This window comes from Chroicocephalus ridibundus, chromosome 29 (genome assembly GCF_963924245.1).
Source record: "Chroicocephalus ridibundus chromosome 29, bChrRid1.1, whole genome shotgun sequence".
Lineage (NCBI taxonomy): Eukaryota > Metazoa > Chordata > Aves > Charadriiformes > Laridae > Chroicocephalus > Chroicocephalus ridibundus.
The window spans coordinates 639,375-653,478 of record NC_086312.1 but is presented as its reverse complement, the minus strand read 5'-3'; the positions used below and the strand labels follow the sequence as shown (position 1 = coordinate 653,478).

At 55.0% G+C, this 14,104-nt stretch overlaps 1 protein-coding gene across 1 annotated transcript; it reads left to right on the top strand.

Annotated features, from left to right (window-relative positions):
* The first annotated feature begins 10,141 nt into the window (after positions 1-10,141).
* Positions 10,142-11,925, top strand: LOC134507958 (microtubule-associated proteins 1A/1B light chain 3C-like). The gene is made up of 4 exons (XM_063318948.1): positions 10,142-10,286; positions 10,373-10,428; positions 10,598-10,704; positions 11,673-11,925. The coding sequence occupies exons 1-4, from the start codon at positions 10,235-10,237 to the stop codon at positions 11,923-11,925; spliced, it is 468 nt and encodes a 155-aa protein (XP_063175018.1). The 5' UTR covers positions 10,142-10,234.
* The last annotated feature ends 2,179 nt before the right edge of the window (positions 11,926-14,104 follow it).

Below are 14,104 nucleotides of genomic sequence, written 5' to 3'. Positions count from 1 at the left end.
GGGATGTGGAAGGGACATGGAAGGGATGTGGAGGGGATGTGGAAGGGATGGAGGGGATGTGGAGGGGACAGAGGAGGTGTGGAGGGATGGAGGAGGGATGGAGGAGATGGAGGGGCTGTGGAAGGGATGTGGAGGGGCTGTGGAAGGGATGGAGGGGGTGGAGGGGATGGAGGGGCTGTGGAGGGGCTGTGGAAGGGATGTGGAAGGGATGTGGAGGGGACGGAGGAGGTGTGGAGGGGACGGAGGGCGTGTGGAGGGGATGTGGAGGGGACAGAGGAGAAGTGGAGGGGCTGTGGAAGGGATGTGGAGGAGCTGTGGAGGGGATGAGGAAGGGATGTGGAAGGGATGGAGGGGGTGGAGGGGAAGTGGAAGGGATGGAGGGGATGTAGAAGGGATGGAGGGGATGTGGAGGGGATGAGGAAGGGATGTAGAAGGGATGGAGGGGATGTAGAAGGGATGGAGGGGATGTGGAGGGGATGAGGAAGGGATGTGGAAGGGATGGAGGGGGTGGAGGGGATGGGGAGGGTGTGGAAGGGATGGAGGGGATGTGGAGGGGATATGGAAGGGATGGAGGGGACGGAGGAGGTGTGGAGGGGATGGAGGAGGTATGGAGGAGATGGAGGCGATGTAGAGGGGATGGTGGGCGTGTGGAGGGGATGTGGAGGGGATAGAGGAGAAGTGGAAGGGATGGAGGGGATGTGGAGGAGATGGAGGGGATATGGAGGAGATGGAGGGGATGTGGAGGGGACAGAGGAGGGGATGGAGAGGATATGGTGGGGCTGGAAGGGATGGAGGAGACGTGGAGGGGATGGAAGGGATGTAGACGGGATGGAGGAGGTGTGGAGGGAATAGAGAAGCTGTGGAGGGGCTGGAAGGGATGGGGGAGCTGTGGAAGCGCTGGAGGAGGAGAAGGAAGCGATCGAGGAGTTGTGGAGGGGATGGAGAGGATATGGTGGGGCTGGAAGGGATGGAGGAGCTGTGGAAGCGCTGGAGGAGGAGACGGAAGGGATCGAGGAGATACGGAGGCAATGGAGGAGGTGTGGAGGAGGGGGAGGAGATGGGGTGGGAGGGGACGAAGGGCTGGAGGGACACAGGGCTGGGGGAGGCAGAGGGACCGGTGCTGCCTGGGGCTCGGCAGGCGGCCTCGCCACTCTGGCAGACCTCCCGTGGGCATGATCAGGTGTACCGAAGCTTAACACGTAAAATCGAGTTGCGGAGCTGTGCTCCCCAGGGCTAGGGACCAGCCTGGGCCCTGCGAGGCGCTTTGCAAACCGGGGGATGGACCGACAGACGGGGACCCTGCAAACAGAGACCCTCTCCCACCCCCAAAGCCGGGCAGAGAGCTGTGTGGGGATGCTGGCAGGATGGGGACAAGGATGGGGACAGGGACAGGGACGGGGTGCGTTAAAGCCCCCCGAAGTCACATCAGCCCTGCTCGTTCCCCATCGCAGCCCCGGGACCTTCTCAGGCTTTGGGCAGGGGAAACTGGGGGAGGTGGGGGGAATGGTCCAGCCCTGGACCCCCATCCCTGCCCTGGGGATGGCATCACGGTGCCGGTGCCTGGGTCGAGAGTGTAAAATCGAAGCTGGAAGCACCTTGTCACGTTTATTCTCCTCTCGAGAGGGGAGTGGGGAACAAGAGGATAATCCCTGCTAATCCCATCCGCTGCTTGTGTGCAAGAGGAACGCGTTCGGAGGCTGTGGTGAGGCTGGATCTCACCTTCCCCCCCGCCCCCCCACTCCCTGCACACACCGTGGTGGCATGTTTTTGGGGTCCTGGGCGGCTCAGCTCACCCTTGACCATGCCGATGGGGTCACTGGGGGGGACATCAATAGGTCATGGGGGAAGAGCAGCCCCCCCTGTGTACCCCCTTCTGCAGAGCATCATCCAGGCACCCAGGGGAGCACCTTGGCCCCGGCACGATCTGGGTGACGGGGGAGCATCGGGGTTTGGGTGCTGGGCTCCCGCCCTGTCCGCTGAAGCACATCCTTGGTTTTCCAGCTTCGTTCCCTCATCCCAGCCGGGCTTGGGACCACGGGAAGGCGACTAACCCCACCGCGGCTGCGAGCCCCGACCCAAGCGGCTCTGCCCCAGCCCCTGCAAGTTGGGATGTGAATGAAGGGCGACTCGGCCAAGCCCCCGCCGGCCACTTTTCACACCATGGCTTGAGGCTCGCTCATGCAGGGAGGTTTAATTTGCTGTCGGAAGCACGTGAGGGCCGGCGGCCAAGAGCAGGCACGGCTCCGGCGCCCGCCTTGGCACGGCGAGGACGGTTATTGAGCAAAGCTGGGTGAGGAGGAGGAGGAGGAGGAGGAGGATGGAAGGCTTTGCACCGTGCAAGGGGTGTGCAATGTGCAGCCGCGCGCTTGCTGGCTCCGGGCAGCGGCTGGCAAACCCCCCGCAGGCATTATTTAGCAATTAGTGCCTGAGCAAGGCTCCCCATCTCGGCAGAGGCTGTATCCAAGCGACCTGTGGACCGAGATATTAATCCCTGCTCGGCCTGCGGCACGGCGGCTGCTCGCCTGCGAAGAGCTCTCGTTTCTCACCTCGGGGCTTCCAGCAAAGCAAGGGGTGGGTTTTCTCCTCCCCGGACAGTAGGGGACCACGGTAGGACACAGGCTGGGGGGGGGGTTGGGTGCTGCGGTGCAGGGAGCAGCAAGGGGTCGGGAGTGGGAGCGTAACGCCTGCCTCCTCAACCCCATCCCATCCTCATCCCCTTCCATCCGATCCCATCCCATCCCCATCCCATCCTATCCTCATCCCCATCCCTGCCATCCAATCTCATCCCATCCCCATCGCCATCGCCAACACATACTCATCCAATCCCATCCCACCCCCATCCCATCTCTATCCCCATCCCTATCCCCGTCCCATCCCCATCCTATGCCCATCCCCATCCTATGCTCATCCCCATCCTATCCTCATCCCCATCCCATCCCCATCCCTCCCATCCAATCTCATCCCATCCCATCCCCATCCTCGTCCCATCCCATCCCATCCCCATCCCATCCCATCCTCATCCTCGTCCCATCCCATCCTCGTCCCATCCCATCCCATCCCATCCCCATCCCATCCCATCCCATCCCATCCCCATCTCATCCTACCCCATCCTGTCCCATCTCATCCCACCCCATCCCATCTCACACCGTCCCATCTCATCCCACCCCATCCCATCCCCATCCCCATCCCATCCCCGTCCTGTCCCATCCCCATGCCCGTCCCATTCCCATCCCATCCCACCCCATCCCATCTCACACCACCCTCATCCCATCCCATCCCATCCCATCCCATCCCAGTGTCCCACCAGTGCAGCAAGCCCTGGGCACGGAGCTGGGCCGGGGGCAGAGGAACGGGCACCACAGAGGGTCTCTGGACCTCTGTGTCCTCAGCAGCTCCGTGCAGGAGGACGCGGTGCCCCCACGATGACTCATTCCCGGTGCCGGAGACGCCACATCCCTCCCCACAGGGGCAGCCCCACGGCCGACACGGAGCCGCAGGGGGAGCCATCTGCAGCCAACCCCCCCGCCTCCCCGAGCCCTGCCCCACAGCATGTCTCCAAGACTCATCCCACCTCTCCCCCCCCCCACCTTGGTGCTGGCGATTGTCCCCCGCCATCGAACCCAGGCCGCGTTGGGCTCCCCAGATGCCACCGCGGCGCTCGGGCTCGCTAACGAGGATCGATGGGGCTGGGATAAAGCTTTGGGAAAAGGCTCGTTCGTCGGGGGGGGGAAAAAAACACCGGGATAAGGACGATGCCACCGAAGGCCACCGCAGGGACCTCGGTCACCTGCCCCTAAGGACACCTGGGGTGGGGGGTGGGGGTGTCCTTAGAGGGGGACAGGGACGGGACAGGAGCCGCCTGGCCAGCGCCGCGGCGAGTGCTGCAGTGCGGTGGCTGTTTGAGGCACGTTCGGTCGGTGCCTACAGCTGGGGAAGGAAAAAAAAAAAACCAACAAACCAAACCAAAAAAAAAACAAACCCCAAACCCCCATCAACGGCCGTGCTTTTCCTTCGCGCCGCTATTTATGAGGCTACAAAAGAAAGCCGGGGGTGAGGGGCGGGGGGGGAATTGAAAGGGGGGGGAACCATAACCCAGGGCACTTAATAACCTTACACATGTAGGAACCCTTCTGGAAAAGAGCCCGTCTCCCTGCCCGGAATCACTCATCCTGCGGGCTGGGTTTTTCCAGCTGATTGTAATTCTCCGGGAGGCTCAGCCTTTAACGGGAGGCGAATTGGTTATTCTGCGCCGATCCCGGCTGGGGATGGAGCTGGTGGCGGGGGGGGGGGAGATGAAACAAAACCCGCGGCGCTCGAGCTGGGGGCGACGGTGGCTGCGGCTCCTTTTGGGCCAAGATATTTCCAAAATATTTCGGAGGCGCCCAACACCCGGAGCGCCCCGAGAGAAACCCCCAATCTCAAGAAACACGCACCCCACGTCCCCCCGCCCCAAAAAAAAGAAAAAGGCGGGAGTATGAAGGACCTTGTGTTGGGTGACCGACGGCGTGGGCTCGGGGGGGGACACCCTGCTGGGACACCCACCCCAAGCCGGGTGACTCTTCGCCGTCTCGCCGAGCCCCGGCCCTCTCGTTAATAACCGGCTTCGTCACGAAGCGTCAGCAAATCCGCCCCCGCCCGCGCCGGGGATACGGCACTAATCATGTTTACTGCGGCGCCGGCTCCTCGCCGTTCGCAGGCGCTGAGCCCCGTCGAGGCCCCCCCCCGACTGAAAAAAGCAACGGGAGGCTCAATAATTGAGGCTTATTTATGGAAGGGAAGCGCTTGGCGGCGGGAGCCCGGAGATGGCGGCGGGAAAAATAGGCCGGGGTAAAGGAAAAAGCCGGGCTTCCATCCCTCCTTCCCCCACCCCCCCCTTGCCCGGGGGGTGCTCTGCCCTGGTCCCCACCCCACGTCGGGGCTCGGGGACATCCCCCCCCCCGTGTCCCCCGCCCCCGCCAGCCCCTCGATGGAGAGAATTGAAGGGTCGGGGTCAAACTGCTGCGGTTGGAGGAACCCCCGTGTTACACACATATTACCTATAATACATAGAAATCTTATCTGTGTTATATATATTAGCTATTAGGTATACGAATCTTATCTATAATATATACTTACTAGCCCTAAATATAGAAATCTTACCTATAATATATACATATCAGCTATTATAGGTATAAATCTTAACGATAATATACATATATTAGCTATAATGCATAGAAATCTTCTCTCTAATACATATATTAGCTGTAACATATAGAAATCTCACCCGAAATATACATATATTTGCTAGAATGCGTAGAAATATTATCTCTAATATATACATACCAGCTCTAATATATAGACATCTTATCCACAATAAACATATATTAGCTAGAAGGCATAGAAATCTTAGCTCTAATATATATATTAGCTCTAATATATAGAAATCTTGCCCTTAATATACATATATTAGCTAGAACGCATAGAAATCTTATCTCTAATATATGTATTAGCTCTAATATATAGAAATCTTACCCGTAATATACATGTATTAGCTAGAACGCATAGAAATCTTATCTCTATTAGCTCTAATATATAGAAATCTTACCTGTAATATACATACATTCACTAGAACGCGTCGAAATCTTATCCGTAATATACATATATTAGCTAGAACGCATAGAAATCTTAGCTCTAATATATATCTTAGCTCTAATATATAGAAATCTTACCCATAATATACATATATTTGCTAGAACGCATAGAAATCTTAGCTCTAATATATATATTAGCTCTAATATATAGAAATCTTACCCATAATATACATATATTTGCTAGAACGCATAGAAATCTTAGCTCTATTAGCTCTAATATATAGAAATCTTACCGGTAATATACATATATTAGCTAGAACGCATAGAAATCTTAGCTCTAATATATATATTAGCTCTAATATATAGAAATCTTACCCGTAATATACATATATTCGCTAGAACACGTCGAAATCTTATCCGTAATATACATATGTTAGCTAGAACGCATAGAAATCTTATCTCCAATATATATATTAGCTCTAATATATAGAAATCTTACCCGTAATATACATATATTAGCTAGAACGCATAGAAATCTTATCTCTAATATATATATTAGCTCTAATATATAGGAATCTTACCTGTAGTATACATATATTCACTAGAACGCATAGAAATCTTACCCGTAATATACATATATTAGCTAGAACGCATAGAAATCTTATCTCTAATATATATATTAGCTCTAATATATAGGAATCTTACCTGTAATATACATATATTCACTAGAATGCATAGAAATCTTACCCGTAATATACATATATTAGCTAGAACGCATAGAAATCTTATCTCTATTAGCTCTAATATATAGAAATCTTACCTGTAATATACATATATTATCTAGAACGCATAGAAATCTTATCTCTAATATATAGATTAGCTCTAATATATAGGAGTCTCACCCGGAATATACAGGTATTAGCTAGAACGCAACCTACACACATAACGACGCGGAGGTAACGGGGGTCTCCGAGAGATAACGGGGGGCCCCCAAAAGCCTGGTAGAGGGGGGAAGAGACCCCCCCCCAAAACCTCTTGCCCCCCCGCCGCCCCGGGGCATCCCGGCCGTGGGCTGGGGCTGAGATTCCCACTTTAATATTTAACGGGAAACAGGAGCTAAATCGAAGGGGATTTTTGGATTTTTTTTCTTTTTTTTTTTAAATTCATTAAAAAAAAAAAAAAAATTTATTTTATTTTATTCCAGCGCATTCGCGAAAGGAGCTATGAATAAAACTTAACTCGTGCCGAAGAGGATTTATTTATGAGTTTGAGCTGAAATTTGCTTGGCGAGGGCCCGGAGCGGGGGCAGGAATACAGATGAGATCCCGCTTCCCGCTGGCCGAGCCGCCGGCTGGGGAAAGCCGGAGGTATCAATCTTACCTCCCGTATCCCAGCTCTACGCCTATCTTTTATTATCTTTTTAAAAAAAAAAAAAAAAAAAAAAAAAAATTATTTTTCTCTCGTTTGGATTATTCCAGCCCTATTTGCTCTCCGAGGAAATTAACGTCTGGCGGCTCCTCGGATGCTCACGAGGCTCCGATTGGGGAAACGCGACCCCCGTTTTCAGCGGAGGGGACGATGCCACGGGCGAAACGTGGACGCAAAAAAAACTTCCCCCCCCCCCATCTCCATCTCCATCTCCAAATCGGGAAAACCAATTTCCCTTCATCTTTAATTAATTAGCTCACGCTAATGAAAGCATCGCATTTCCATGACGACCCGGGATTCCGGAGCCCAGCCCAGTACTGCAGCGATGGTTGGAAATTAAACCGATAAATAATAGATGCTCCCCGTTAATGAACTAATTTAAAATGGAGATTTTAATTTTTGGGGTTTGGTGGTGGGGGTTTTTTTTGTGTTTTTTTTTTTTTTTTTTTCCCTTTAAATTCCCAGCGTTTTTTTCCCACTCGCCGCAAAGCCGTTAGCACTTGCCTGGGCGCGGAATTAGGTCCGTCGACGGCAATCGATGCCTTTTTATTAGCAAATAAATAAAGAGGCGCTTTGATATTTGGCAGTCGATTGGGAAGAAATCACCTCGGAGGAAAATATCCCCCTACTCCTTCCCCCCACCCCCCCACCCCCCCAACGGCTCCGTGAAAATCCGCTTCGAATCCCACGTAAACTTTCCCCGGATTATATTTATTTAAGGGGATAAATTCATAACGGCTTTAACTCGCTACACAGGTGGATTATATATTGCTAACGTAATTTGCCGAACCAGTGATGAGCGCGGCTGAGCCATTTAGGATTTTATTTTATTTTATTTTATTTTATTTTATTTTATTTTATTTTATTTTATTTTATTTATTTATTTTTTCTATGGCGAAGTAATCCGGGCTAAGACATGGCACAGCGGCAAAATATATTAAATACGTACATGAAAGGTCCAAAAAAAAGAGAGAGAGAGAGAAGGTGAGGAGCGACCCGTGCGTTGTCACACCCCGGGGCAGGGACCGAGATGCTCGGTGCCAAGCTGGGCACGGGGATTTTGCCTCGGATAAGACCGGGATGCTCCCGGGGGATGCTCAGCGGAGGTGGTTTTCCACCCGGAGGCGACGTCTCCTCCTGAACCGTCATCTTCCTCCGGCGGCGGCCGCAGCCCAAAAGGCCCCGTTATGCCAAAGAGCTTATTTAAACGAGGCTAATTTAAGTCTCCGGCGGGTCTAAACGAGCCGGGGCTGCTTTCGCCTCCTGCCTCCTCCTTTTTCGGAGGTGGGAGCCCACGGAAGACGCGTGAGCGGCTCCGGATGAAAAATGAAGGCGGGGGGGGGGAAATAATATATATATATATATATATATATATATATATATATATATATATATATATATATATATGAAAAGACAAATGGGGTCTAATTGGCGTAATGGGGTCTAATTTGTTTTCCGAAGCCGCCTCTCTCCTGACCCAGGGAATTGGCATCGGGTGAAAAATTCCGGCAGCGTGCGAATGAGCCGGTTGCTCGGCAGCTTTATGGCTCCCACCTGACGCCAGCCCCTCGTTAAATCAACGCGGAGATAGAGCGAGAATTAAACTGTCAGGATAAAGCAATGCCGAGCTTGCGCCGGGCGTCCACAGCCCCGATCCAGCTCCGGCTGGGATTGACGTGGCCGCCCACCCTCCCAGTCCCAGGGCTGGGATGGGACTGGGGGGCAACGATCCCCACCCCCCACATTCCCTTCTCCATCAGCCGAGCGGAGAGTTATTGCGACAGCCGCCTGCGACCATCAATTATTATCTAATCCACGGCGTAGTTTTACGGCCGGAATCGTTCCGCGTGGGACCACGGGCCTTCGGATGAACCAGGGGATAGAAAAGGCTTTAAAAAAGGCAATAAAAAGCCGGATCGTGGAGAAAATAAAAGTAGGCTGCCGGGACGCTGGGCCGGCAGCGGTTCCACTGTGCTCACGCTGAGACCTGTCCCGGGGAAGATGAATCTGGCTCATGAAGCACCGGTCTGGTGGGAGAATGAAGGACTTCAAGGCCAGGTTGGACTGGGCTTGGAGCAACCTGGCCTAGTGGGAGGTGGTGGCCATGGCAGGGGGTGGGACTGGATGGTCTTTAAGGTCCCTTCCAACCCGAACTGTTCTATGATTCTATGAGTTTCAATCACTGGTTCTGATGGGACCAGGCTTTCAGCATCACCTCCCTCTGGTGCCAGCACCCTCTGGTGCCAACGGCACCCACAGGTGGGAGGTTGGGCATGGCCAGCTGCTCCCCAAAACATCTGGGAGAAGCAAACTCCCAGTTCCTCTCCATCCATCCACCCACCCACCTATCCACCACCCATCCATCCTTCCATCCATCCACCATCCATCCACCTGTCCACCATCCATCCATCCTTCCATCCACCCACCCATCCACCACCCATCCATCCTTCCGTCCATCCATCCATCCTTCCATCCATCCACCCACCCACAGGGCCACCATCCACCCATCCATCCACCATCCATCCACCTGTCCACCATCCATCCATCCTTCCATCCAACCACCCACCCATCCATCCAACACCCATCCATCCGTCCTTCCATCCAGCTGTCCATCCACCCACCCATCCACCATCCATCTATCCATCCATCCTTCCATCCACCCATCCATCCATCCATCCACCTATCCATCCAACACCCATCCACCATCCTTCCATCCATCCACCACACATCCATCCTTCCATCCAACCACCCACCATCCATCCGTCCATCCACCTGTCCACCATCCACCCACCCACCCACCCACCATCCATCCATCCATCCAACCACCCATCCACCCGTCCACCACCCACCCACCCATCCATCCTTCCATCCAAACACCCGTCCACCATCCATCCATCCCTCCACCCATCCACCTGTCCATCCATCCACCCATCACCCACCTGTCCATCCACCTGTCCACCATCCACACTTCCATCCTTCCATCCACCATCCATTTATTCACCCATCTACCCACCCACCATCCTTCCACCCATCCATCCATCAATCAATCAACCAATCAATCAAACATCCACCCACCCCAGCAGAGCCCAGCACCCTGCTGAGCACCCCAGCTCCTCCCATCCCCAGCCCAGGTGGGGCATCATGAGCCTTTATTAGGAGCTCTGCCAGCAGCAGCCCCCCAGTGTGGGGCTTGGATCCTGCCTGCACCTCCAGCTGCCTGCTTCTCCTTCCAGAAGATGCACCCAGGCGACACCAGCTCTCGCCCGTTCAAGCAGAGGAAAAGCCTCGGTATGTTACTGGGGAGACGAGGGGAGCAGCAGAGCGGGGACGTGGCGATGGGAAGCGCTTATTGCTCCTTTTTTCCTCTTTCACAGCCACCAGGATGCACGAAGTGACAGAGATCCGGATAAAATATCCCAACAAGATCCCGGTAAGGGCTGGAGGCAACTGAAAGTCAAGCTGGGGGAGTCTTTGCCGAGGACTTTGTGGCTTGACTCTGAAGACCAGAGCTCTGCTTCTCTGGGCACCCCTCCAAGAGTGGTCCCAAAGGCCCCCCCCCAGTTCCTGTTTTGCCTTCCAGCACCTTCTCCCCGCTGCAGGTGGTTGTGGAACGCTACCAGAAGGAGAAGACCTTGCCCCCCTTGAACAGGACCAAGTTTCTGGTGTCCCAGGACCTGCCCCTGTCCCAGTTTGCTGTCACCCTGCGGTAAGTGGTTAATGACACTGCGGGGGGGGGTGGGTGGGGGGTCCCACAGCCCTGGACCAGTGCAAAAACCCCAGTCTAGATGCAGCTGGGCTGGTGAAAGAGCTTGGCTTGGAAGCCACTTTGGCTTCTCCACTGGGCAAGTGTTTAGTGGGCAGGTGTTTAGACTTGGCCTAATGCAATTAGCATCTGCAATTAGCAAAGAACGTGGTGGTGGTGGTGATGGTGGTGGTGGGGGGGGGATGCCTTAGAGTTGCATTCCTCCACTCTTGCTGGGATGGAGGGTGGAGGTGTGACACTTGGGTGACAACTAGCTCTCTTCCCTGGGGACCTGCAGCTCAGGTGAATCGTTAATTGGGGCTAGGTGATTAGCAGCCCTGCTAACAAGCAGCCGACTCGAAACCCTCGTGCCCTGGGCTCTGCTTGAGATCCTCCCCCAGGCCCAACACCTCCTTCAGGATGGACGGAGGTGAGAGCTTGCGGCTGGGGGTTGGCCCTTAGGGATGATTTTGGGGAGCAGTTGGCCGTGCCCCAGCACCCACCTTCGTGCCGGTGGGGTGGCTGGCACCGGAGGGAGGTGGCGCTCAAGCGGCGCTCCCCAGGGCTCGGTATCGGGGCTGGTTCTCCTCGATATCTTCATCAACCACCTGGATGAGGAGATCTTTGCTTGTGCGCGCAGGTTTTTGCTTTACCCGTTCAAACTATATCTCAAAAGTCCAATCTTCAAGGCCAGGTTGGCCGGGATTTCGAGCAACCTGGTCTAGCGGGAGGTGGCCCTGGCCATGGCAGGGGGTTGGAACCAGATCATCTTTTGAAAGGTTCCTTCCAACCCAAGGTGTTCTATGAAGCCCAATCCCTTTGGGAGGGACCACAAGCACCGTGTCCCCATGGATGGGTCCTCCTAGGGGAGCCTCCACGCTGCCTGGTGCTGGGCAATACTCGCCCCTGTGCTGTCTTCACCTTCTCGGCAGGACACGGCTCTGCCTGGCCTCCTCCCAGACCTTCTACCTGCTGGTGAACAACAAAGGGCTGCCCAACATGGCCGTCACCATGCAGGAGCTGTACCGTGACAACAAGGATGAGGACGGCTTTCTCTACCTGACCTACGCCTCCCAGGAGATGTTCGGCAGCTCTTCCTCCCGCGGCTTCTTGACCACGCAACCCCCTGCTGCCACCACCACCGTGTCCTCGGGGCTGCTCGTCTCAGGACTCCAATGCTGGTGAGATCGGGGATGTAGCTCCCCAAACTTGGCTTTAAAAAAATAAAAATAAAAAAAAAATATCTGTGGGGAGCCCCAAATTGCGGCTGGACCGAACCTCGCCTTCTCTCCGGCTGCGGTTTGTCGGGCTCAGCTTCGTAACGGTCCTAAAGACTCCGCTCAACGCCCCCTTGGTCCTTTTGGCTTTAGGCGGGACGCGTTCTCCCGACGCAGCAGGAGATGGTGCTGGTTGACTCTGATCCACGGGAAGGTCGTTCTTCTAAAGGGTTTTCCAGCCTGTCATCCCTGCCCGGAAAACTAGGAGCGGGGTTTGGGGGAGTTTTGTGGCTTTTGCTGATTTTTGGTGGTTTTTTTTTTTCCTTAAGCCACGCGTCCCTTCTACCGCTGCTGGAGGCTCCGCGCTCTTGAGATGTGGAATAAAGAAAACGTGGCCGGCGCCTCTCATCTGAACGCCGTTTTGGATGGGGACCCAACCTCAACCTTGGGGGGCTTCGTCCTTGGCTTTGTGGGGGGTGCCAGCGGTGAAGTTGTGGGGGGGGCGGGTCTGGGGGGAGCACCAAGATGGGGAAGGACTTTCTCGCTCTCGCAAAAGCAGCTTGGGAGAGAGACCCTCCCGCAGAAGAACATCCCACCCCCCCCGTCTCCTTCCCCTCTGCAGAACTGGGGGGGGGGGGGTTGACCGTCCCATCCCTCCAACCAGCCCCCCCAAGGACAGAGGGGGGACATAGTAGCTAAAAGCCGCGGGGGCGGCGCGCCGTGAGTCAGGCGTAAACGCTTCCTGCCACCGATACCGCGAAACGCCTCTTAAATATTTAAGGCTTCCCTCGCCGTAAAAATGCCTTGTCACAGCGGGTGAATATTTCATGCACGTTTTTCGTGCTTAAAATGTTAATAAATAAGCTCTAAAATTAGCCGCCACGACAGCAGGAGCTGGTTCCTTAAGGCGCCGTGAGGGGGGTGGGATGAGGGTTTCCCCCCCACTCCTGGCAGGGATGGAGGTGGGGAGCAGGGGGGGGGGCGCTCTGGGCTGTGCCCCACAGATGGATGCAGCCCCCACCATTTTTTTTTCTTTATTTTATTTTTTTTGCTGAGGTTTTGGGCTGGCAGAGGTGGCTTTTATTTTTTTTTGGGGGGGAGGTAGAATCACAGGATGGTTTGGGTTGGAAGGGAGCTTAAAGACCACCCGCTGCCGTGAGCAGGGACATCTTCACCTGGCTCAGGTCCCTCCAAGGCCTCTGGGGGGGCCATAGGGGTCTGGGGGGGGGTGGGAGGCTAGAGGGAATCCAGAGGGGTCTATAGGGGTGTGTGTGGGGGTGGCTATAGGGGGGCTGGAGACTCTGTAGGGGGCCCAGGAGGTCTACGGGGGAACTGGGGGCATCTCTGGGGGGGCTATAGGGAGTCCAGGGGGGTCTGTAGGGGCTCGGGGTGGAGAGTATAGGGGGGCTGGATGGGGCTGGGGAGTTTGTGGGTCCCAGGGGTGTCTATAGGGGAACTGGGGGCATCTCTGGGGGGGCTATAGGGAGTCCAGGGGGGGTCTGTAGGGGCTCAGGGTGGAGAGTATAGGGGGGCTGGATGGGGCTGGGGAGTTTGTGGGGGCCCAGGGGTGTCTATAGGGGAACTGGGGGCATCTCTGGGGGGGTCTATAGGGAGTCCAGAGGCGGCTATAGGGGGTCTGGGGAGTCTGTAGGGGGGGGTGGGGGAGGGAGGGTGTGGAGGATCCACAGACCTGATTTTTCCTGAAGAAAAGGGGCTCAAAACCATATTTCTGGCGTTGCCGAGCTCCGGGGACCCTGTTAGCCCCCTGCTGCAGGGGGTGGCTTTGCTTTGGGGATGGGGGGGGGGGACGGGGAATGCCGCCACCTGCCCCATCCCCTTCACCCCCATCCCCTTGAGCCTTTTCCCACTTTTATCCCAAGGGCAGCGTTGACCTCCGCAACTGCCGGCGCTTCCCAGGCGGATGGTCGGTAGCAGCGCTCGCCCCCCCCTGCGCAGACGCCTTCCTTTTTGGGGTAGTTTTGGCTATATATATGTATATATATTTTTTTTTATTATTATTTTTTTTTTTTACCAAACATATATTTAACGCGTCAGCCCGCAGCGGCTCCGCTTCCACCCCATCTCCTCTCTCCCCCCGTTGACTAGGGAAAGGGCTGGCACGCCACGCAGCGTTTGCACACACGCGC